The 25,154-nt window shown below is 45.9% G+C and overlaps 1 protein-coding gene across 3 annotated transcripts in view; it reads left to right on the forward strand.

The window, feature by feature from the left end:
• RNF44 (ring finger protein 44) overlaps nt 1–25,154 on the forward strand; it is a 77,333-nt gene that overhangs the window by 46,380 nt on the left and 5,799 nt on the right. For all 3 annotated transcript variants that reach the window (XM_053297870.1, XM_053297868.1, XM_053297869.1), the window contains exons 2-9: nt 7,045–7,227; nt 13,358–13,586; nt 17,284–17,451; nt 17,813–17,986; nt 21,013–21,180; nt 21,837–21,955; nt 23,219–23,306; nt 23,661–23,782. In XM_053297870.1, coding sequence (XP_053153845.1) covers nt 7,121–7,227; nt 13,358–13,586; nt 17,284–17,451; nt 17,813–17,986; nt 21,013–21,180; nt 21,837–21,955; nt 23,219–23,306; nt 23,661–23,782 — 1,175 coding nt within the window. In that variant the 5' untranslated portion in view covers nt 7,045–7,120. The remainder of the gene's footprint in view (nt 1–7,044; nt 7,228–13,357; nt 13,587–17,283; nt 17,452–17,812; nt 17,987–21,012; nt 21,181–21,836; nt 21,956–23,218; nt 23,307–23,660; nt 23,783–25,154) is intronic.

Here is a 25,154-nt window from a genome sequence, read left to right on the forward strand (position 1 = left end):
GCTGCTGCCCAATATAGGTGTTTCCCGTAGTCTGGGTAACATACCAGCGGGGATTCGAACCGGCAACCTCATGCTTGCTAGGCAAGTTACCACTTCTGCATCATTGTGCTGTAGATCTTAGGTATCTAACCCAATTATAATCCATCTTTCTTAACGATTTGCCATTCAGGGGTTCTTGGTATTCTACTAGCATCACGAGAAGATGAGAATTTGTTTTTCATAAAGAAAACATTGTTGTAATGGAACATGCGCTCAATAGTCAGCTCCTCAGGATCTGAGAAGCTCTTCATGGCTAATCAACTTCCAACAGATATGTGGCAAAACGGAAAAAAAGTCATAATGTGACTATGGTCATTGCCAGGGGCCAGTCTAGGGTTACCGACTGACATCCAGGGTAGCTTTCATAGGACACAGCAGCAACTGTGTCTTTTCAAGGAGAGGCTGCTCTTAACTCTGCTAGAGTTTTGCTGAGCAGCAGAGCACGTGCAGGAGAGATGTTCACTGCTCTCCCTTGCCTCTGTAAGTACTCCTGGCCCTCCAGAAATATGGCCCCTAAGGGCTGTGTGACCTTATGGGAACATATTTCCCCATATGTCCTCGGGGACATATTTCTGAAAGGCAAAGAGCCCATATGGGGGTGGGAAGAGCAGCAAAAACTGCTTCCCCTTCCTCCCACATGCACGCTCTGTTGCACGGGAAGTCTCTGGTTGCAAGGACTCAGCCTCTTGCTATGCCTTCCCACTGTTGCTCTGGATGTCAACTGCAGTGTGCAGGCCAAAAAACCCAGGGCCAAATCCTCCAGTTCATTTGGGTCAAGGGCATGCCTTTGTTTCTGTTGGCCCTGCAAATAAATGACATTTGCTTTCTTTGAAACCATGTCCAGCCCATAACATACACATGTGCCATTTGGGACTCAGTCACAGCTGTTAAGTACAAGAGCTTATGCTTTAAAATGAGGTTTTAAAATAGGCAAAGCACTTCTGTATAGTGTCTGGTTGATTTAACTTGTGTTGCTGTATAGCATTCTTAAGATTTCTGTGCTGCTTTGACTTGCTTCAGGCTGGGACAAAATCACTTTATAATTGGGAAGCTGAGTGAGTGATTTGAGGCTCTCGGTCTTCACCTACCAGTTCAAGCAGCAGCCCTTCTCTTTCCATGAGTCATCCCTCTCCTCCACCCCCCAAGACTGGAGTGGTAGCAAGGCTGTGTTGGGAATCTGCTGCTTGTACTCTTGTGTATAGAGATCAGCTTGCTCTGTCACCCTCTTTCCGAGTTTACTTTGACCAGCAGGACAATAATGAATGCTTTATAAGCTCTTCCTCCGTTTCAGAGTATGTGTGGTGTTGGTAGATGATCATTGTGGGCCTGTTTCAGTCATGACTAAAGTGGAAGAGAGATCAGCCACGGCGAGGTTTGTGTGTATATGCTGAGCCCTGCCTGCACTCTTCCCTCTTCAACCCCCTCTCCAGGCATTTTCTTCTGGCTGGTAGTGGACCCTGACTAATGTTGAAAGGACTGCAAAGGTAAGGGCAGTGGGGAAAGGGGAGAATTCAGTATGCCTCATTTGCATACTCCTTTGGGATTCTAGACCTGTGTCGGAGGACATGGGGTCTGCTGCCAATTCATGTCGTTTGAGCCTTAGGAGTGGTGTGTTGCTCAAGTGCCACTTTGTTCTCCTTGGAGCTGCTCTTGCTACATGATGATGAGCCCCCTGACTTGTTTATTCTGGCTAGGCCCCCAATTCCCCAGCAGCAGCACCAGATTCTGTCCCAGAATTGTCAGTCTCTAAAGAGGGGGAAATCTCAAGTGACGCCTCCGTTTCCACCTCCTACCAATGCCTATTTTACAGGAGGACCTTCAAGCCCTAGGGTTTAAGGAGATGCAACCAGACCTTCAAGAAACTCAGTCTAAGGGATCCCTGGTCCTCCCCAAGTCTATGACTCCACAGACCAGTGTTCTCTCTGTTTTTTTTCTCATCTGTGTGCTGAATGAGTTTTGTTCTGGGTGGGAGTATCAAGGCAGTGTGTGCACACATGCATTCAGAATGAGGCCTTCCTGATTCAACCTGAGCAGGATCTAAAATTAACTGAGTGGACATCAAAAACTTGTGAGCGCAAGCATGTGTGCACGCCTTAGCGTGCCTTAGGCTGAATCGTCAGGACGTTCACCCAGCAGAATGGAGTCTGAACCCTCAGGTGTTCAGCTGGATCACAAAAATTTGGTTCACCTCAAGTTGACCTGTTTGCTTCACCGATCAATATGAAACTACTCAGATTCCTCTCATGTTTTCCAGCGATGAGGGTGGAGGTGGTGGATGCTGTATTGACACCACGGCCACCTTCAAAACTATAAGCATTTCCACCAGTTCCGCTTCTGATCCGATGCCTCCGGAAGCTCTAAATGACACGTGCAACGTTGATATTAATAGCACTGTATTGGCCCAGGAGATCCTGGTTCTCGGACATAGTAGAACTGGCAGAAGATGGCCCACTATTCCTACCACTGCAACAAGTCCTTCTTTCACAAGGATCGATATTCCATCCAGACCCAGCATGGCTAAAGTTGTCTGCATGGAGGCTGAGAGGGACTTCCTGAGTAGCCAAGACCTGTCCCCAGAGGTCATCAATACTATTCTCACCTCACATAAGACCGTCCGTATTTATCAGTTCACGTGGAGAAGCTTCCTTAGATGGGCATCCAGACACTCGCTGCAGGTCCAACGATGCAAGCTTAAGGAGTTACTATCTTTTCTTCAAGAAGGCCTATCTATGGGTTTGAAAGCCAACACTTTGAGGAGACAAGCATCGTGTGTTACTACACAGATGTTGTTCCCACATGGTCAAGGTGAAACACTCAGACATCTGTTACTGCAGAAATTCCTCAGGGGTGCTACACATCTATCCCCCAACGTGGGATTTACTCATTTTCCTCAGTGTATTACATCAACCACCATACGAATCATTACGTAAGGCACCTCCCAGAATCCTTTCTGTCAACGTGGCCTTTTTGGTTGTGATCACATCCATGTGTATTTGAACTACAGGCTCTTTCGGTGAAAGATCACCAGTGCATATTCTCAAAGGACACTGTCAGACTCATCCCTGATCCGTCATTTGTTCCCAAGGTCAACTCTGCTTTCTGCTGATTGGAGGATATCTACTTGCCTTCATTCTGCCCAAACCCCAGTCATGCCAAAGAATGACAATAACACAAACTTGATGTGCGGAGGGTTTTGCATATCTGCATCACACGGACAGTCTTTTTGCATGTCTGATTCCTTGTTTGTCTCATTTCGACCGGGTACCATGGGTCAGAGGGTCACTGTGGCTACCATAGGATGATGGGTTAAGGCCTGTATTTCTTTAGCCTATGAGATGCAATGCTTACATCCACCAAAGCAGATCACAGCTCATTCCACAAGGTTGGTGGCTGCTTTGGTGGCTTTCCATCAATGCTTGAACCCACCCTCCACCTTCTAGAGACATTATAAACTGGACATGGATGCCTCTGCTCAGGCAGCGTTTGGACAGAGAGTTCTACAACAGATGCTGCCTAGGCAGTAGATCCAGATTAGGGGCTTGTTCCCACCCATGGTTGTGTGCTGTGGTATTTACCCACAACAGCTGACTTCCGACATCAGCAGAGAAAGAAACATTGTTATTCACCATGAAGATTTCTCCTTGATAGTATAATGAAGGTTACCCATGCCCACCTGTGGTTCTTCCTAGATCTACTGCTGGGGTCTATGCCTGTGCTTCCTTTCCTTGTATCTCTTTGGCCTGCATTTGTGTCTCCCTGCTTCTTTTGCTGTCATTCTGGGACAACGTGTTTTTCTCTCCTATGTACATGTTAGATGGATCTACTTTTGTGGCTGTTTCTGTGGCTTCAAGCTTTTCAATGGAACTGGAAGGAACCACCCACTTGGGGCCTCTTAAAGGTTTCTTCATTTGCATAGTCCTGCCTTCTGGAGCATGTGGGTGGGAAGAGTCCACGATGGGTGACCTCCGTTACACCAGCAAGAAGAAGCACTCATGGTGAGTACCAATGTTTCTCCCTCGAAGTAGGAGGTCATGGCTCACAAAGGGTTAACTTCCACTCCTTGCTCCCGATAGACAGGAAATCTCAGGTGTTTTTCAAGTAGCTGAAGTCCGTCCCCCTTCTCTCTCCATATTGGATATTGTCAGCATTATCCAGAAACAAAAGGAACAGTACAAAAACTTGTGACCCCTGTTTACCAGAGGCAACAGTGGGATGAGTGTACACACCACCAGCCATGATCCCGCTTTCAAACTGTTCCCAACTCTGGGGAAAACAAACTAGAGTCTATTGCGTTAAACTTTATAACATCAAACTTAGCCAGCTAAAACCGATATCCTGTCACTTAAATGCTAAATAACATAGCCTTGAAAAATGCTGCCATCTTCTTTAACTGGAACCAGTTGCTGAAAGATCAAGAGCTTCCATTTCTGCACTTTCATTTCTGTCTCTATGGACTACAGATAACTGAAAGTTTGCACAAATTGAAATTATTTCTACAAGTTCACATTAATTTATTTCTTGATTTGGTTTGCATTCTTCCTCATATAGACCAGTTTCTTTCACATACTGTAAAAGATGGGAGAAACTTGAAGCAGGCAAGATAATTTTGAGTTGTACATTGCCACAGTTTACAGAAAATGTAATTGCCTAATATTGTAGATGGTCTTACATGGTTATTAGAAAACCTTTTGAGGGAGCAAAGGGCCACTAAAACAATATTTTAAACATTTCACTTATTCTAGAAAGAGCATTTTATTTGAGGTTTTTTCAAAGTTTCCCTAACTTTCCAATTTTTTATTAGAAACACTGAAAAATGTCTTTCAAAAACCAAAAACAGAACAAGGCTCCCCTCCCCCTGCCCTTCAAAACAACAACAACAATCTGTTCAAATCTCTGGTCCTGATCACTGGGGTGTGAGATGGGCTACGTCTATTTTTCAGGGGCATGTTTCCATGTCCTCATCTGTTCCATATTGCCAAATATGTGACACAGTTATGGGGCTGGTTCAGAATTATTGAACTAGAGGTAGACATGGAAGCACCTTGAATGGAGGTGTGGGTGGAAGAGGATGAGAACAAAAGTGCTCTGATACCGAAGGTAAGAAATGCTGCAGGTCTTTGGCTCCAAAGAACTTTGTGAATATGCTCCTTTGCTTTGCCCACTTGCAAATGCCAGTTCATCTCTGGTCTCTTTTATTCAGGGTAATGTATGAGGGCTTGAACCATATGGCAGGTGTACTACTGATGAATAAATGCTCTTTAAGCTGTGTGTGGGCTAAAATGTCACAAGTTGCCGTTTCTTGCCATTCAGCAATTGCATATCATGACAGTGGGTGCCACGTGATGGTTATCGGTGGGTGTGAATCAGAGCAAAGTACTTGCACTGACACCTGGTGATGTCAGTGAGTGATGTCGAGCAGTTTAGTATGAATGTTGGGGAACCTTCCTCAAAATAACCAACCTGTCCTCCTTGTACTGTTGTGTCTCAGGTTTGACCCATGTGTGGAAGTCTGGCTCCTTGACCTGCTGGGTCCCATCACTCCGTTTGAACCTGTGCCATGAATATATTGTCTCATTTTGTTACTAAGGCAGTTTGGATAATATGGCTTGCCCACCCCATGATTAAAAGCAAAGGCACACATGTCGTCCCCCACCTCTGCCTACCTGGTGCACCCTTCTGAGCTGCATGCTCATGGGGGTGGGCTGGGGGGGTGGGGAGTCCAAACTATCCCTAATCACATGGCTCCAATACTGCACCAGATTGGATGTTCTGCCCCAAGTCGTGTAGTAGTTGTGGCAGAATGGTGTGCTGGGTGGGACATGTGCGCCATTCCTTTTAATTGTGCAGTGGGTGTGCCAGTTGGATAGTATTGCCTGAATCAGCCCACAGTTATTAATGACATGAGGAATTCCAGAGGGATGAATTTTGGTACAAGTTAAGTCCGTCCTTGCCCATTCCTTGTCTTCTGGTATATCCCACGGGGCTGCAGCAGATATCGGGGGAATGCTGGTGGAACAGATACTGGCCTTGTTGTACCCTTTCTTTTAAAAGCCTTGGAACTCATTAGAAAACCAACAGCAAATGTAGCATCAGTGCTCAAGGCACCCTGGCAACACAAGCTGCACAAATGCTCTGGAAACCTGGCATTGCCATATCTGCTCTTGCCAAGTGCTGGGTCCTGTGGAAAAGCATTGCAGCAGTGTTAATTTCAGGGACTTGTTATCAAGGCATCTGGATGTCGGAATATTGCAATCAGGGCAGCAAGGAGGCATCTATTTGATCTGTGTGGGTCATTTGCCAGCTGTGTGCTTAACAGAACTGTGCTTCCTTTCTGCTAATTGATGTTGTTGATGAGGTAGGGCATGGAAGCACAGAGTTTGCACTGAGGAGCAGATCCCTTGGGAATTGGTCTTTATCATTGTTATTTGTGGCACACACAGTCAGTGCCCTTGTGCTTATCTTGTCTTGCTCTCCTCCCACTTTCTGAGAGTGTCTTGCCATGAGAAGTGGATTCTGAGAAGGTTTCCAGCTGTAGATACATGCTGGCACTTAGGTGCCACTTTTTTCTTAGATGGCAGAGGAAGAACCTCTGCATGCACCCATCACACACACCCCGCACATCTGTGTAATTAATGGCAAGGCATGAATTGCACATTATTCTTTCTTGGAATGACTCAGTGGGGAACATACAAGCAAAGGGAGGGGAGAAGTGGTGGAGAAGGGAGATGGGCAGGGAGCAGAGACTGGAGCAGAATGGAGAAGAGGAAATGGTTGGCAAGAAGTGGAGGAAGAGAATTTCATGGGCATGATAGGAAAAGATATGATCGAGCTGGGTATGTCACTAAGGGCATGAGGCACACTTTTTCACTATCTGCTGTTGTGCTGCCACATGCCAGTGTTGCAGTCCATGTTGGTGCCTTTGATCCAGAAGCTGTTATCGTGAACTGCTTGGCACCTTTCTTTCCGGCGTCTTTGGTTTAATGGCTGTCTTTTCACTTCCTACAGGTCCTGAAAGAACTGGTGTGCTGTTGTGTTTGGAGCCTGAGATCCAGCGTCCCCTTTTGCCTTGCCAGCATCCCCAATGCGACCATGGGAACTGGCAGTGAATAGGCGGCCTCCTTCTGTCCCCTTTGACCAGCGACGATTCTCGGGGGGAATCTGTGGCAGTCCAGCACACCTCAGGAGAAGGTACAGCCTTTCATACCTTAAAGGTGGCCATCAACTGTGCAAAGGTTGCTTGGGGCAGACACTGGGAAATCCAGAGGCTCCCTATGCCTCCTTGGAATAAGTATTATATGTGGATGGCTATAGAGATTGACACATCCTTCTCTAGGTGCTGCTAAGTGACTGGTGACAGTGATGGTTAATTAATGTGAGTTGACATCCATAGCTTCCAAAGGACTCCATCTGTAGGTTAAAAAACAAAACTCAACATCATGGCACACATGTTGCATTCCATGCTAAAAGAGGCCTGCAACTTCCTGGTGTAGGATTGCTTTACGCGTTGCCTCCCATCTTCTCCCATAAATCCTCACAGGGAGTCCTTTGTATTGTCCATTTGGGGCTACACCGTTAAGACCTAAAACTTGCTACCTGTTATTACTGATGGAGAAATCTCCCTGCCATCAAGAGAGGTAATGATAACACATGTTTTTTGGACTATGTATCTTGTTCAGATACCTGAAGAGTAGGCTCAGGAACCTCTTTATGAATTGGGTCCTGTCTAGGGAGCATTTTAAAACTTGGATCTCCTCCAGAGTCAGGAGAGTTTTGTGCACTCTCATAGTTGTCAAAACCACATACTGGAAATAGAGGTGTGCACAGAACCATTTTCTGTGCATGCATGGAGGCCAGAACTGCGTTGCTGCCAGCGGCGGCGCTTCCAGGCCACTCTTAAAAGACTTTTAAAGGATTCCCCCACCCTTTTGCTAGTAAAAGGGAATCCTCACCAGATTCCCCTTTATAACTCCTCAAACTGGGTCGAAGCAGGCTGTAACAGACTGGGCCCGATTTAGTTCAAACTCGGGACTGGCCACATTTTTAAAGGCCTGTTCAAGTTCGAACCGGTTCATATTGAAACTGGTTCATTCCGAACTGGTTCCGCACACCCCTAACTGGAAGGTGCAGAAGAGGAGGTGTGGGTTGCATGATTGCTGGAGAACAGGTGCTTCCTCAGAGAGCTGGGCCATCTCAGGATTTCTTTGTCTGCCTAACATTCATTCATTCATTTTGAAAGAGATATACCCCATCTTTCCTAGGAGTGTTCCATTGTGGCTAAAAATAATAATCAAACAAAACCCTTAAAATCTGTTAAAATAGCAATAAACATTTAAACTGGTGCAGCATCACAGCGGCAATAACATCCACCACCTCCACTATACAGCAGTAAAGATAGAAAGGTACTTGCATGATACTGAGCAGGTTTTGCCCCAGGTGCTGGGAATCTTTTGTGTCTAGATAGTAGATAACTGGGAGAGGTTGGCAGAGCTCCATGTCTGTCCTTCAGCTATTGGGAGGAACAGTTTCACTTTGCATGCAGCAAGGATTAATCACATTGGAATCATGGCAGCAGTTTCAAATGGTAGTCTGGGAGCATAGAGTGGAAAAAAACCTGTTCCTTGGCAAAGTTGGTGAGAAATGTATACAGGTGGCTTTATTTGATTTGAAATCCTCTCTAGATTAGAAGGATCACTCTTGCATGCATGGTGCTTGGCTGTGATGACATTATCAAGACGGCCAGCACCACATTCATATTAAACCTCTTTATCTCTGTAATTATTTGGCCAATGTTGTTGTGTAAAGTGTTATTGGAAAGATATTTTCACAAGCTACAAAACAGGACCATATGATTTCTGGTGACTTTTTTTTTAATGACTTGTTAAAAAAACATCATCATCATCATTATTTAACATATTTTTAAACCTCCCAAAACTTGTGTCTCTGGGTGGTTTACAATGAAAATCATTTAAAACATTAAATCATTTAAACATTAAAATCATTTAAAACCTACATTAAAAATTAAAACCATAAATCTAATTAAAAGCCTGGATGAATAAATGTGTCTTCAGAACCTTAAAAAAAGTTGACAGAGATGGGGAGGCTCTTATTTCAACAGGGAGCGCATTCCAAAGTCCAGGAGCAGCAATGGAGAAGGCCCGTTCCTGAGTAGCCGCCAAACGAGTTGGCAGCAACCACAGACGAACCTCTCCAGATTATCTTAGCAGGCGGTGGGGCTCATGGTGAAAAAGACGTTCTCTTAAATACCCCGGGCCTAAGCTGTTTAGGAAATAACCAGCACCTTGTATTTTGCCTAGAAATGTATTGGCAGTGAGTATAGTTCCTTCAAACAGGAATAATATGGTGTCTCCTAGATGACCCAGAGACTAACCTGGCTGCCGCATACTGGACCAACTGCAGTTTCCAGACTACATACAAAGGCAGCCCCACATAGAGTGCATTGCAGTAATCCAGCCTAGAGGTTACCAGCATATGTTCCACTGTTTTGAGTTAGTTCATCTCAAGGAATGGACGCAGCTGGCATATCAGCCGAAGCTGATAAAAAACACCTCTGGCCACCGCCTCAACCTGGGACACCAGGGAGAGGTTCGGATCCAGAAGCACCCCCAGAGAGTGTACCTGTTCCTTCTGGGGAGTGTGACCCCATCCAGAACTGGCAGATCAAAATCATCGCCCGAGTTCCGACCCTGCACCATAATTACCTCCGTCTTCTCTGGATTCAGCCTCAGTTTGTTATCCCTCATCCAGCCCATTACTGCCTCCAGGCAAGCATTTAGGGAGGTTATGCCTTCTTCCGATGATGCTGACATGGAGAAACAGATTTGGGTGTCATCGGCATCAGGGGTGTAGCAAGGTTGGAGTGGGCCCAGAGACAAGATTTTAAAATGTCCCTCCCTCACTAAAGCTCAGCTCATGAAGTAAAGAAATCTTAAATGAGGCTGAATAGTGGTAACAAAAAGCATAGTAAAATTTTATGCTGTTCTGGTAGCTCAAGGTCTTAACGCTCACATCAATTTCAGAGGGATGAATACAACTGAAGGAAGCCTGGGTGGGTGCACAGCTGGGGGAGTCAGTCATGTGACTTGCCTCGGGCCCCCCCCCAAGGCAGTGAGCCACCAGACAACTGTCTTCCCTTGCCCTATTATAGTTACGCCCCTGATCGGCATATTGATAACACCCTGCATCAAATCCCCTGATGATATCTCCCAGCAGTTTCATGTACCTTTTAAACCACATCGGAGACAGTATGGAGCCCTGAGGGACAGCATTCGAAAGTTCAGAAAGTACCCAAATGGAGGAGAAATGGTGATTTTTAACACCAGTTTTGAATTTATTGGCTGGTATCCTGGCTTAGTCTTAATCTGAGTAGACCCATTGAAATAATGGGAATTCATTTGCTCAAGACAATCTTAAATACCCATTATTTCAATTGCTCTACTCTGAGTTGGTTAAAACTTTTAAAAAGTGCTATAAACTTCTTGTTTCTGGGCAGAAAGTTACAAAATGTGCAGAAATTGAAACCCTCCCTTTGACCATTGTTCATGCCCTATTTGGAGGAAATTGTGTCTTGCCTTCATAAAATAGGAGCAACTCCCCCTTTTGCACCCCATGTTCTAACTCCAGAATTAACTCCATAACTTGGAGAATTTCCTCTAGCAGATGTACAGTGATTCAGCCCAGCCCAAAGTGCTCTTATTGTTTAAAAGGGCTTGCATGAATAAGTAACATTATTCCCTCTGTCATTATGATTGTCAGCTATGCTTCAGTAAGAAAATATAGGAACATAGGAAGCTGCCATATACTGAGTCAGACCATTGGTCTATCTAGCTCAGTATTGTCTTCACAAACTGGCAGTGGCTTCTCCAAGGTTGCAGGCAGGAATCTCTCTCAGCCCTATCTTGGAGATGCTGCCAGGGTGGGAACTTGGAATCTTCTGCTCTTCCCATCCCCTGAGGGGAATATCTTACAGTGCTCACACTTCTAGTCTCCCATTCATATGCAACCAGGGTGGACCCTGCTTAGCTAAGGGGACAAGTCATGCTTGCTACCACAAGACCAGCTCTCCTCTCCTAGACCAGTTCCAAGTATGAAGCAATAAACACTATAATGCAACCTATAGTTACTGCTTTAAAAAATAATCACATAATCTAATTAATAGTTCCAGTTAACAATTTATATTAATGTTATAAGTCCATCATGGGGAAAAATATCACTTTTAGTCACCATTTTGGTGGAGTTGTGTTTAAATTTTAAAATGAAAAATTTAGTTTGATACACAGCATTTTTGAATTCAGCTCAGTCAGATTGACGGAGAAAATGGAGTTGCTGTTTTCATGATGATCCCTGATTAGAGGAGAGTCTTCTAGTCATTTGTGGGATTTGAGGTGGCCCATGGTTTATTTTGGAATGTGCAGGACCAGTTTCTCATTCATTCAAGCATATACTGGACATTTCTGACCAGGTGAGGGGTGCAGTTTGTTAAGCAATGTCTTTTGCAGAAACAAAGTTTTGGGTCAGACATTGTGCTGCTATATCTTGTAGGGGAGAAATTTCTGGTTGTGTGGTTTGTGGTAGCCCAAGGCTTGCGGATTGATTGATTTTTATTTGTGCACCACCCCAAACCTCAGTCTCTGGACAGTTAACAATAACATAAAACAAGTAAAAAAATACACAAAAACTTAAAACAATTTAGATAATTTAAAATCAAACACAGATTAAAACCTAAAAATTTAAAAGCTGAAAAAGCTTGGGTGAAGAGGTGGGTTTTCAAATACTTTTTTAAAATGGTCAGAGATGGGGAGGATTGTATTTCAGTAAGGAGCGCATTCCACAATCTGCAGCTATTTTGCAGTGTAATGCCCCCAGTTTCTTAATGGTTACTATTGTTAGGGGGCATGGTGTGTCAATGTGTGTTAAATAAAAAGAGCACTTTGAGTTGGGCTGAATTGAGGTGTGTCTGACAGAGAAAAGTCTCCCAGTCATGATGGTTACCTTTTAAAAATCAGAACACACAGTGCTGTCCACATATATTACTACTGTGTGAAACTTAGTCATTCTAGAATTGCAACATGGGGAGCAAAAGAGGGGGATGCTCCTTTTATATGAAGACTAGGCATGATTTCCTTCAAACAGGGCATGGACAGAGTGGGAGCTTCAATTCCTGCACCACTTTTAACTTTCTGCAACAAAACAAGCAGTTTGTAGTATTTTTTAAAAGTTTAAAAAACATATTCAAAAATTCATTAAAAATCATTGGGTTGTCCAATTACCTTCAAATTCAATGCACATAGTGTGCTCATCATGTACTACGACCATGTGAAATTGTAATGGTTTCTGCAGAGTTTAGATTTTGTTTCCAAAAATCCAATTTGCTCAAATTTTCAACTGAAAATCTGACACAATCCAACTATATAATATAAAAAACATATGCTAATCTCAGCTCCAGCAATTTTTATGTTTGATTATGTCATGTTAGATCTGATACAGTGTGTTTTCTCGTGAACAGGCCTAATATATAGTACTTTATTGTAAAGAATTGTATAGATTCTAACAATGACTTCTGTGGAAGAAAAATACTCCAGTTTCACCAACATACAGCGTTGTATGTGTTACATATAGTGCAATCCCATGCATGTCTACTCGGAGGTAAGCCCTGTTGCATTTAACCGGGCGTACTCCCAGGAAAGTGTGTGTGGGAGGGCAGCCCTGCTATACACAATGCCAAGATCCTGAAACTCCTGACTTAGTCCTACTCAGAGTAGACTGATTGAAATAATGGTATTTAAGTTTGTCCTGAGCAAATGAATTCACATTATTTCAGTGGGTGTACTCTGCTTAAGACTAAACCATGATCCTGGCCAATAAGTTCAAAATTGGTGTTAAAAACAACTTTCTCTGTATGTAAAATGTAAAAAAGGCCCCCCACAAAAAAGTCACCAGAAATCATCATATGGTTATGTTTTGTAGCTTGTGAAAATACCTTTCCAATGAAACCTTGCACAACAAAATTGGCCACATGCAAGAGTGACACCATGGGAATTCCTCTAGAAAGGATTTCAATTCAAATAAAACTACCTGTGTAAATTTCTCACAAACTTTGCCATGAAACCACATGTGCTCCCAGACTATGGTATGCATGCAGTGTTGTGGCTGATCTTGTGGTCCAGTTTTGCTGCATTGACAGCTGAGTCCTCTTGTCTTGCTACTATGGCCTAGTCCTGTGGTTAGACTGGCTGAGAGGTAACTGGTTGGCCCCTGGGGTCACCCCTCTATATTTCTCTCCTCCCAACTGGCTCCACAGCCCTCCTTCCTGGCACCACTGGGGCCGACGTGAGCGACCTCTACAGACTCTCCTAGCCCAGGATGAGAACTACTTGCACCCGGCTTTTTTCCAGCAGCAGCAGCCACAGCCACACGTCCCTGTAGATGAGCACCCGGCGTATGTTCTGGCCAATACGCCACCACGAATGCTTCACCCGGCCACACACCCACCCCACCAGCATCCATTCATGGTGGATCTCCATGAGCAGGTAAGAACTCTCTGGGTGGGTTTGGTGTGAGGTAGTGGTGGTGGTAGAGGTAGAGGATGTATTAAGGACTTTACAAATTCTAGGGGTTGAAATCTTGCCCCACCAGTGAAGAAACAGTGGCTGGGAATGCCTAGGGCCTGAGTTGGACAATGACATTAAATCAAATCAGGATGATCACTTCCCGTTGCTGTACACGTTTTCCATTGAAGAGAAAGAAGGATGTTCATTCTGGACATGCCCAGTGCTGGATGTGACCCACCCAGAGCTTTTGTCTGTGACAGAGGTTCCCAACCTGTGGTATTCCAGATGTTGCTGAACTACAAGAGATTGAGGTTGAGAATGATGGGAGTTATATCTGGAGTACCACAGATTGGGAACCCCTGGTCTGTGGGGATCAGTACAATGATAAAAGCAAATCCTTCTTGATTCCTCATCTCTATGGCTCAGTCAGCAGTGGTAGAAGCCTATCCTGGGACAGATCAAAACTGAGATTTGCAGAAGTGGATAGTGGGATACTAATACTTAACTTCAGCATATACTGATTGGCTGGCTGGCACTGCTGTTTGCAGGTGATGGGATGGCCTTTAGCTCATGGAGGCGAGGCCATATGCACTGTATGCACAAGGCCCCAGGATCATTTGGTCCCTGGAATCTTAAAGAATTGAAATTATTGGAGATTGAGCTGTGTTTGACCTTTTTGTGAGACCCTGGAGGGCCACTCCCAGTTGGGTAGGAAACATTCGGTTAGACAGATGGACTAATTGTCTGTCAGTAGAAGGCAGTTTTATGTCCTTGATAAGGCCAAGCCCTCTAAATTTGGGGGTAAGACCCTAAGGAGCCCTTGCTGCTTTTTCTCTAAGAACCTAGAGCTTTTTTGCTTGCCCTGTATGGGACCATTGTCTCCTTGAGCTGATGAAAGGTCCAAAGGCAGTTCTGCAGTAACTGGGCACAGTTTTGTTCATATATCTTCTGGTCTCCCCTCTATCACTATCCTGCATGCCAATATTTCTAGCCTTACAAGTTGCATTTCTTTATACACTTATATCCCACTCTTCCTCTGAAGAGCCCAGCGTGGTATACATACTTTATGTTTATCTGTATGACAACCCTGTGAGTTAGGTTAGGCTGGGAGATAAATGATTGGCCCAGTCATCTACTGAGATTCATAGATGAACAGGGATTTGAACTCAGGTCTCCCTGGTCCTAGTCCAACACTCTAAAGTACACTGGCTCTCTTATTTAGTTTGCAGCGTTGAAAAGTATTGCAGATTCTGGAATACATATTTGTTAGGAACTTAGGAAATGAAAAGGAGAGAACATGTGGCTTGAAGGCCACTGAGAAGCAGGAAATAATGCAGGGAACATGTCCTGATGACTAGAATTACCTTGAGTTGTTAAGGTAAACTTGCATATTTTTATTTATCATGTTTCCATACCACCTGATATATGTATCTCTAGGCGGTATACATAATCCAGATTACAACAAATTAAGTACCAGCCACTTCTGGTACAGCGCTGACCAGAGCTGCAAGGAGGTACGCAGCAGCCCCGCAACAGTGTTTTTAGAGACAGTGCTGGCAGGGGAAAAGTGGTGTGAGGGGGATGGTAATCCTCCCTGCTCCTTAAAGGTAACCCCCTGCCTCTGAACCGGTCCAAAAGTGAGACCTCCGAACCGGTTCAGTGGCCCTTAAAAGGACTGCTGAACCTGTTTGTGCTCATTCCTATTGTTCAGGCTCTTGTTTCTATGGCATCATCCACACAGATGCTTCTTGAATTCTGAAAGACAGCTACCTTCAGGTCCAAGCAGTCTGGGGTTTGACTTGCCATTGATTGGTTCTCTTTAGGTCCTCTGAGTGAGATGTTCCTTTTAGGTCCTTTCCCCATGTGAGCTGAAAGAGAGCCTTTAATGCTTTGGAAAACAGGGTGTCTGAGTTTCTCATACATACATGCATGGACACCATAGATGAGCTTCTAGTCTCTCTTCCAGAGATTACTCTAAGCAACACTATTTTTGTCCTTTTGTCCCTCTGCTTTTGTGCATCTTTCCCCAGGGAGCTAGCCACACAGAGCTGCTAAGCTTTGGATTATGACCCATGTTGGTTTAGCTTTGCTGAGCTTCAGGCAGCCTTGAGCAAAACTCAAACCCAGGCAGAGACTGATTTTCTGCATCAGCCTGCATCCAGGCCTGTAGAGTGCTTGGTGGGGGTGCCCATTCCAACAGTACTCAACAAAAGATTGGCTCCTTCTCTGCTGATCTGAATACTGGGTATTTCTCAGCATGGTTCACTCCACCAGACCCACCCTTTCTGGCTAGCAAAACAACCCCAGCCCCGGAACCTGGGAATTCTCCAGGAATAGCTCTGATGTTTTCATACCATTGGTGTTTCCTTTGGCTTTGCGATCCAAAGTGGGAAGGCTTGGTTTCTTGTCTTTATTGAATGCAAGTTTATGCATTGAAGCTCCTCCTGAAAAGCAAACTTTCAGTGAATCTGCAAGACTTTTACAGCCCATTTTTTATGAACTATACTGAAAGAGGCTTTAAAATGGACCTGTAGCATTGTTCTTCTCCACTCCTGTCCACATTGTGTGTGTGTATGCGTGCACACATGTGCACATACGTGCATACACACACACAATCTAGGCTAAGGATTTGATGTCCTAACTTGAAAGCCTTTTTAGACCAGCGGAACAATGCAATGGCTTGTCCTCTAGTGCCAGGGATATGCCTTGGTGCACAGATTATTTGGGAGCTCACACAGCCTTCTTAAGGGTCAAAAATGCCAGGTAGCAGTTTTCTGGGCAAGCCATGTGTCTCTAGAAGAGTGACCTACAAACACGAGAAATAAACTACAAGAAATAATGTGTGAATAATGCAGATACATAATGTACAGGCTTCAATTAACCCCAAAATAATAACTGATGAAATGCAATTGGCAGTATATGGCTAAAAGTTCAAAATCGGAAGAGTGCAGGGATTCGACATGTAGCCAGCTAATCATTGAGTATTTTTGACACAGTTTTCCATTATGGTGCTCCATTTTTTTAATTTTAGGGTTTTTTTGTTTTGCTTTTTGCCATCTTTTAGCTTTTGAACCTTTGTCTGTTTCATCAGTTACTACCCTGTGTTTTCCTAAAACTGGTGCATTATATATTTGCCTGAGTAAAGCCAGAGGTTGCCAGTTTGAATCCCCGCTGGTATGTTTCCTGGATGGGAAAAACCTATATCAGGCTGCAGTGATATAGGAAGATGCTGAAAGGCATCATCTCATACTGCGCGGGAGATGGCAATGGTAAACTCCTCCTGTATTCTACCAAAGACAACCACAGGGCTCTGTGGTCACCAGGAGTCAACACCGACTTGACAGCACAACTTTACTTTTTAAAGAAGCATTAATTGCACATTATACACTTTGATATCTTATCCCTAGCAGTTCATGGCTTCTGCTTTTGTTGACTTGTTTGGGATAATAACCTGTTTTGTTTTTGCATGCCAGTGAAGGACCTGGCAATGCAACTAGGGAAATGTGTTCTCTGGTGCTTTCGGCAGTCCTGAGCCCAGTGCTTCCCTTCTCCTTAGTTTTAGATTGACACTGCCATACTTAGTTGTGGGCTTAGCCAAGGAAAGGTAAGGTGGCTTGGATATGCTGATGCAAGGAGATGTGACTCTGATTCTGTCATTCATCTCACTTCCCTCCAGGTGCATCAGGGAGCCGTCCCTCTCTCCTACACGGTGACCACAGTAACAACACAAGGTTTCCCCATTCACACTGGCCAGCACATCCCAGGTTGCAGTACGCAGCAGCTCCCAGCATGCTCGGTGATGTTCAGCGGACAGCACTACCCACTCTGCTGCCTCCCACCCCCCGTGAGTCTGCTGGCATAGGGAGGGCAGCAGAGGTTAAACTCTTGTTCTGTGATACGGGTGGGGTTGCCACATTGCACTGTTGGGGTTTGATACCTGGTCAGCTGATTTGGTACCTGATTTGTTTCCCACATACCTGGAGGCTAGGATGTATTAGTACTCCACTTTAGATCCCTCCCTGCCAGTCTTGGGAGATGCCCTGTTAACAGGACTAAATTGCTGGCCGTGGGGTTCTTCCCTGTTCTAAAGGCAGCCATTCAGGCAGGATGCCCTGATCTTAAGTATGTGGTGTATAGTCTTCACACAAGGGTGTCTCTCTCTCTCTCTCTCTCTCTTTCTCTCTCTCCCCCCCCCCATTTTGTAGTTGATCCAGGCCTGTGCTATGCAGCAGCTGCCTGTCTCCTACCAAACGTTCCCACCACTCATTTCCAGCGACCATTACATTCTGCACCCTCCACCGCCTGTGCCACCACACCAGCCTCCACACATGGCTCCCCTCAGCCAGTTTGTCCCACTCCAGCCCCAGCATCCTCGTATGGTAAGTCGCTTGGGATGGTCTGGGCTTGATGGGAAAGGAGGGATATCCAGGGCCGGTGATATCAGTGATGCACAATGCACTGTCAAATCCTAAATTCCAACCAGCTCGTAGCAGTGAGCTTTCATGCTCTGTGACCACTTGTGGGAGTTGCTGCCAAAGGAAGGGATCCAAGAATGAAGTGATAGTCAGCAAGAGAGCAGCCAACACTTATGAAAGAGTGCCCACAGCAGTAATTGCAGGGCTGAGTGGTTTCTGTGTGTGTGGTGTACAGTACAAAAACTGGAATTTATTTAGGAGTTTGGATGGGTAAGAAAAAGAACAGTGAAGGAAATCTTCTTGAAATGATGCACTGAAGTAGAATTTACAGAATGCTTTGCTCCTGAAAATTAGCCCAGAATGGAATATCTGGAAGCCCTTTGGAATTCTACTCAGACTTTAATAAATCTCAAGAGGAAGGAAGTCTGGTAACCACAAAACAGCCACCAAGGGTACCTTGGTGTATTTGCACATGGATGGCACAGTCAAGAGGAAGCTTAAAGGTGGACACAAGAAGGAAAGGCAGTTCAGTGTTGGCTTTGGACATCATTGGAGCCGGTGGTGGGATTCTCTCTCTTTTTGAATATTGCATCTCACTGTGCAGCATTAAGTGTTGCTTCTGTCCTATGAAGATGGCTAAACTGGCAGCTGCACAAGTCCCCATTAGTGCTATTCAGATGTTCCAGCATGCATAGCATGGGATCACAATGGCAAGTCCTGTCCCCCGACACTTGTACACATGGAGTTACAACCCCCTGCAAAACCCTGCAGAAAGCACTGCCTGTGATATGGGTATGTAGAACCCACGTGCGTATCTTGTATGTATGTAAGGAGCATATAGGCAGTAGAATGAATGCATTTAGGATTCAGATGGGGTGGAGCTTGCAATCCCCCTCCCCCTCCATGCCCTTGATTGTCTGAATAGTGCTATTCTAATACCTACTTTTGCAAGGTTATGAAATGTGGGGTGATTGAAGAGTGGGGCATAGACTGTGAGGGGAAGGTCAAGGGAAGTGTAAGTCACTTGGGGGCAGTTGCAAGGAGAATAGCTGAAGAAAGCAGGGGCTGGACAGGATGTTGGGAAGAGACAGGAACGAATAGACTGAAAGGAACTCTTCTTCAGAGACTGACTGTTAACACCCAGCTAGTGAAGGACATCTGACCTCATTGTTAAGTCATTGGAAGTTGACTTGGTATTGAGTTCATGTGTGTGTTCATCTTCTGCACTGTTTATTGTTCCACATTTGAATGCAATTAGTATTGTAAATAAATGGTATTTGATTTGAGATGAATTACTAGACTGCCTTTCCTCATCTCTGTAATTGGGAGACAATAAGCTTTGCACAGGGGAAGGGCAGAAAGGTAGATGGGAATCTACTGGTCATTTGCAGTTGATCAGCAAGAGTTTCTGACTCCCAGTTGCTTAACAGCAGCAATAACAAAAAGGTTGCTTTTCTTTTTCCTTCTTGCTTTCTTAAATTAGACTGGTGAACAAAATACAGCTTGGGGGAAAACCAGGAGTGGATTTTTGAGTGAAAGGACTGTGAGCTCAGTTCTGGTATTGAAAACATCTTCCTGGGCTGAGAATGTGCTTGGAGCACCCTGTTCCTTAATTCTGAGAGTATGTCCACCCTCCTGAGCCACTTTTTTTGTACACGGCTCTGATTAGTGGATCTTGAGGTTCTCATACCAAACGGAGTAGATGCCACAAGCCTGAAGTTTTGCTTCCTCCTGATTTATCATTTCTCTTCTGATGGTAGTACCCCACCATTGTGGCTCTGGATCATGACTGATGAATTGTAGCTAGACAGCAATATTCAACAAAATGTCCTTCTGCATGTGAAATCCTAGTTTGGAATTCCTCTAAGAAGGGCAACTTCATAGTTTAGCTCAGGGACTAGTGACTTGCAAGTTAATTAAAAGTTATAAGATAAGTCTTTGAGCACAGATCAGTAAAGCAGAAATAGAGGGTGGGTGATTCCCAACAGAGAAGTGGGGGTGGGGTACAAAACCCTTCCTCTGCCTGCCAATGTGCTCTTTCCTAGTCTTGGAGCCTGTCTGCGGGACAGCAGCAACTAAAGGTTTAGCATCCCTAGTAGCAGACACAATAGATTTCACAAACCTGAAGTTTCCTCTGGAAATTGTCCCACTCCTCAGTACATGTGCACAGATGCATATCTGATGTGTGGCAGTGACTTTCATTTAAAAGCATGGTTTGGGCATATTAACTTGTTAGTTTGTAAAGGGCTTGGGATAGTGGGCGTAGATTCAGGGCCCGGCTTAACTGCTGGTGCTGCCTGAGCAATGCCATGCCACGACCAGCCATTCGCCCTACTCTGGCCGTATGCTGGCCTTGCACTGGCCATGCGCCCTGACACCGATGCCAGCATCAATGGGCTGGGCCACCTCCACCTCCTCTCACCACTCCACTGGCCTCTGGGCATGTGGGGTTGGGATTTTAAAACTCCATCCCCCGTACATTGGCAAGGTGGTGGGTGGCACAGGGAGCAGAAGTTGGTTGCGCCGACGCCCACGGAAGGCAGGGCGGGAGGGCTAGGTGCTGCCTGCGGCAGTTGCTTTGCCTTGTTAGCACTGCCTTCTTATCTTCAAAACAACCCTGTTAGGTAGAGGGGGAGATTGGCCCAAGATCACCCAGTGGTCTTCATGAGCCGAGTGGGCCTTTGAAGCTGGTCTCCTTCATCCTGGTCCACTGTCACCCGTCATGCCTTCCACAGAGATCATGCTGGGAAGAGCAAGGAAGTGGCTTCCTAGCAAGCTAAGCCTGGGAAGGTTTCTAGCAGAATGTCTTGAGATGGCATGTGAGAATCAGCCTAGCAGTGCCACCTTCAGGGAAAGCTGGGACTTGCCTTCAGGCTCAGTGATGGTTCATTACTGTTCTTCAGTACTGCATGTCTTAACTGTGTAACTGCCTAAGCCCTCAGATCTGTTTGGGAGCTGATGCCAATTATGGATCCTCTGCTTCTCCACAGCCACTGCAAAGGATAGAAAACGAGGTGGAGCTTCGGGGTGAACAGCACTCCATCGGAGGCTTCTCCTATTCCCCTTCCCACCACACTCCGGCACTGTCTCCCTCTGTGCCGCTGCACTACCTTCCTCACACCCATGACCCACTGCACCAGGAATTGCCCTTTGGCGTGGTAAGTGTCCTGTGAGGCAGTCACTCTCAGGAAGGTGGCAGATTCTCAGGCAGGTGTGATTGTGTGTGTGCGTGCCACAATTGGGTGGTAGCGAGAAAACCTGCAGAATGGAGTATTGGGCACACTGGATACTGTCCCCTTTCTTGAGAATCTCAGACCCCACCTCCTCTAAAAAAACAACAAAAAAGAACTAGGAAGTTTCTAGTCCTTGTTTACTTGTCGCTGCATATATGGAGTCCATGCACCTAGCTGGGCACATTGGAAATTGTCAGCTTCCTGACAGGCGCAAATGTCTGATTCTGGCCCTTGTGGCTGCAGAAATACGCTTGAAAAGGCATGGGTTGCTGAATAGGGCCAGAGCAGCAGTTAGAGAAAGTGTCCAGTAACGAGAGAGTGAGGAGCTTCAGTGGCCTGCAGAGCTCCTTGCCCCTCCCCGTGACTAGCAAATCCAGAATATATTATGCAAGTGTGCTTGTTTTGTGTTTCTGGTCATTTGTACAAGTTGCACAATCTAGCTGCTCTTGGTGCAGAATATTTATTTTATCTGGGTGCAGATTTTTTTTTTTTTTTTTTAAAGCTTGGAACATACATAGCCCAAGGATTAGGCAGTACCATCTCTGTGGCAACACTCCCACAACTCTTGTTGTTCCCAACAGCCATATCCACACATGATGCCCCGGCGACTGAACACGCAGCGGTACAGATTGCAGCAGCCACTGCCCCCCCCACCGCCTCCCCCGCCGCCCTACTACCCGAGCTTCCTGCCCTACTTCCTGTGAGTATCCGTTGCTCAAGCATTCGCAGACGAGAGAGAAGAAGGTACTCCACAGAGCTGTAAATCTGCTCTTCATAGGAGTAGGGGACAAGGGTCTCAAATGGAGGGCTTTGCCTCCTCAGGTAGCCTCTCTGGAGATACTCATTCTGTTTAAAATATTTATATACTACTTCTTCACACACAAAAAGTTCTCAAAGCAGTTTACACGCCAGAAGGAAAGAGAATGGTTCCCAGTCTAAGAAGAAATACAACAGCCATGGCCACTGGGAGAAGTGCTCTGTTGGATTGAATTTATCTATTGTTTTAAAATGTGTATACAGGAGAACCTCTGTATTTGCGGCGGTTCCGTTCTCCACTGCTACCACGGATATGGAAACCATGACTAGGGAGGCATTGGGGCAGTGGGATCACAGGGGTTAGGTTCCCGGAGGTCAGGGAAAGGTTCCAAATCAGAAGAAAATTGCCCTAAAAATGTGGGGGAGAAGTGGCCTACCATGATCTGTGGATCCCTAGCAGCACAGCAATGCCCCTAATAGCAGAAGATCGGCTGAAAATCATAGATTTTGCCGTCACCCCCAAAGGGGCCTTTTGAGGCTCCCGATCCCAGAATGGCGGCTGAAAGTCACCTCTGAGGTCACTTCCCGTCACCCCTGACCTGCAGACACACGAACATTAACCCCTTTGTTGCTGTCCCTCCCCCCCCCCAGTATATGTGGTTGGGTGCCAATTCCCTGACTATGGATGTGTGAAACCGCGGATATGGAGTCCACAGATATGGAGATTCACCTGTACCGCCTTTCATTAAAACAAATCCCGAGGCGAATAGGGACAGTTGTTCTCCTGCTAAAGATAAGAAAGCCACCATTTAGAAAAGATGCCTCTTTGCCCAGTCAGCAAGGGCGTGGACATAGGAAATTGCCTGAGATGGTTGATGTTCTCCTGAGTCTGGCTAGCTCGGTCAGTGACTGACAACAGCTCCCCCAGGGTTTCAGGATCTTCCCCAGTGTTACTGGGGATTGTACCTGGGGCCTTCTGCATGCAAGGTGTGCTCTCTGGCAGCTCCTGGAGCTTTGTTTTATGTAGCTGAGAAATTTTGCCCCACCTTGCTTAAGTGCCCCAAAGCAGCACTTAAGACCAGTGTCCTAAGAAGGGGCTGCCTTCCTCCCCTAGCACTGTGCTAGGGAAAACTGCAGAGGATGCTTCTGCCCTCTGCATGTGCTTTTCTACTCACTGCTAGCCACCTTTCCCCCTCTTCTGCTGCAGTTCAATGCTTCCTGTGTCACCAACCGCGGTGGGGCCTACAATAAGTTTGGACTTGGATGTGGACGATGTAGAGATGGAAAACTATGAGGTGGGTTGTTCTCTCTCTGCAGTTTCATGATGGGGCTGTCTGAGGTAGGAAAGCTCTAGCGCTGCAGTTTGCGCCTTATGCTGTGCTGGGAGTTGGGCGGGATCTGAGGACCGCTGGGTTAAGGAAGTGGGTGGTGATGGGGGAAGAGAGTGCTGCTGTCCTCTGGAGCTGTCCCTGCGGACATTTTGCTGACAGTGTGGCCTTCAAGGTGTAGGGCTGAGACTAGCCAGAGCCCTGGCAAAAGATGGGCAGGTTTCATTCCTTGATTATGCAAAGAGACCACACAGAGCATCGGGAGGAGAGTGACTATTCTCAGAAGGGAGCTGATGCACTGTATCTTATATCTTCCGCTAGGCATTACTGAACCTGGCTGAGAGGCTAGGAGAGGCCAAGCCAAGGGGACTCACCAAAGCAGACATTGAGCACCTTCCATCCTACCGTTTCAACCCAGAGAGCCATCAGTCGGAGCAAACCTTGTAAGTCCTGGAAGAGGATTGGAAAAGGCCTCTTATGGCTTCCTTACTTCACTTGCACTCAAATTCCCTGAGTGAGAAGGATATGCAGTGCAGTTGATTTTGGAAGGAAGCTATTGGGTCAGGGTGTGTGTGTGTGTGTGTGTGTGTGTGTGTGTGTGTGTGTGTGTGTGTGTGCACGCACGTGCATGCGCAGATGTGGTGATCATGGCATTTGCTAGCTGGAGTGGGTGGTAAATACTGTAGCTAACAGTGGGTGGGCAGGCTTGGATCACGAGTGGATTGGTGCCACTTCATGTGAATAGCGGTTGAGAGTGCTCTCTCCTCAAATGGACATTGATGGAATAGGGGGACACTCTTTAATATCCATTTCCTGGCCTTCGGAAACATTGTGCTCTTCCACACACCCTCAGATGCATGGAGACCCCACAAGAGAATATAGGCTGAAGAAAGGCATTCTTGGTTTGAGCGCTGAGCCTGTTCGGGAGCTGCCCTTTCCTTTCCTTTGGACTGTCGCCCTTTATGGAGCTTGGGAGCAAAGAGGGCCTTTCCTTTTCCAGGAGAAGCCAATTGCTCAGAGTGCTGGAGGGCTGGACTTGCCTGCCATCATGGAGCCCCGCTTCCACTCCTGGGCAGTGTTTCCAGTTTAGTTTTAAGAGTGTTGAATGGATATTTAAAAATGGGGGATATGGCCAGGCTACCATCACCTTAAGTGGCGCAGCAGGGAAAGGCTTGACTAACTAGCAGAAGGTTGCCCGTTTGAATCCCTGCTGGTACTATACTGGGCAGCAGCAATCTAGGAAGATGTGGAAAGGCATCATCTCATACGGCAAGGGAGGAGGCAATGGTAAACCCTTCCTGTATTCTACCAAAAGAAAACCACAGGGCTCTGTGGGGGGCGCCAGGAGTCGAAATGGACTTGATGGCACACTTTACCTTTACCTTTAATATGGCCAGGCTGCTGGAAAAAGTAAAGGTTTTTAAGAAGCCCAAAGCTTGGATAATATGGATTAACAATCCGTACTGAACCTGATATGTGAGTCAGTAGAGGAGCAAGAGCAGCGGGGGAAAGAGAGCTTCTGGAGAACTCCTCTGTCTTTCCGCTACGAGTAGAAGGGCTCCCTGAGGAGTTGATTTAGGTTGCAGCAGAGCAGATTTGTGTCGGGCGGAGGCGGGGGGTATCTATCAGCTGTATGACGAATTGAGCAGTGGGGCAGTTGTACAAACTTGTTTAGGTGCCTGGATAAGCCCCTGTTGGAAATAGTGAGACCTTAGCAGATCCTATCAGAGTGCAGGAGCTGGGCTGTATGGTGCTTGAAGTCTGTATTATTTATTTATTACATTTATATACCACCCTATCCAAAGGTTCTGGGCA

Source organism: Hemicordylus capensis, chromosome 2, assembly GCF_027244095.1.
Source record: "Hemicordylus capensis ecotype Gifberg chromosome 2, rHemCap1.1.pri, whole genome shotgun sequence".
Classification (NCBI taxonomy): domain Eukaryota; kingdom Metazoa; phylum Chordata; class Lepidosauria; order Squamata; family Cordylidae; genus Hemicordylus; species Hemicordylus capensis.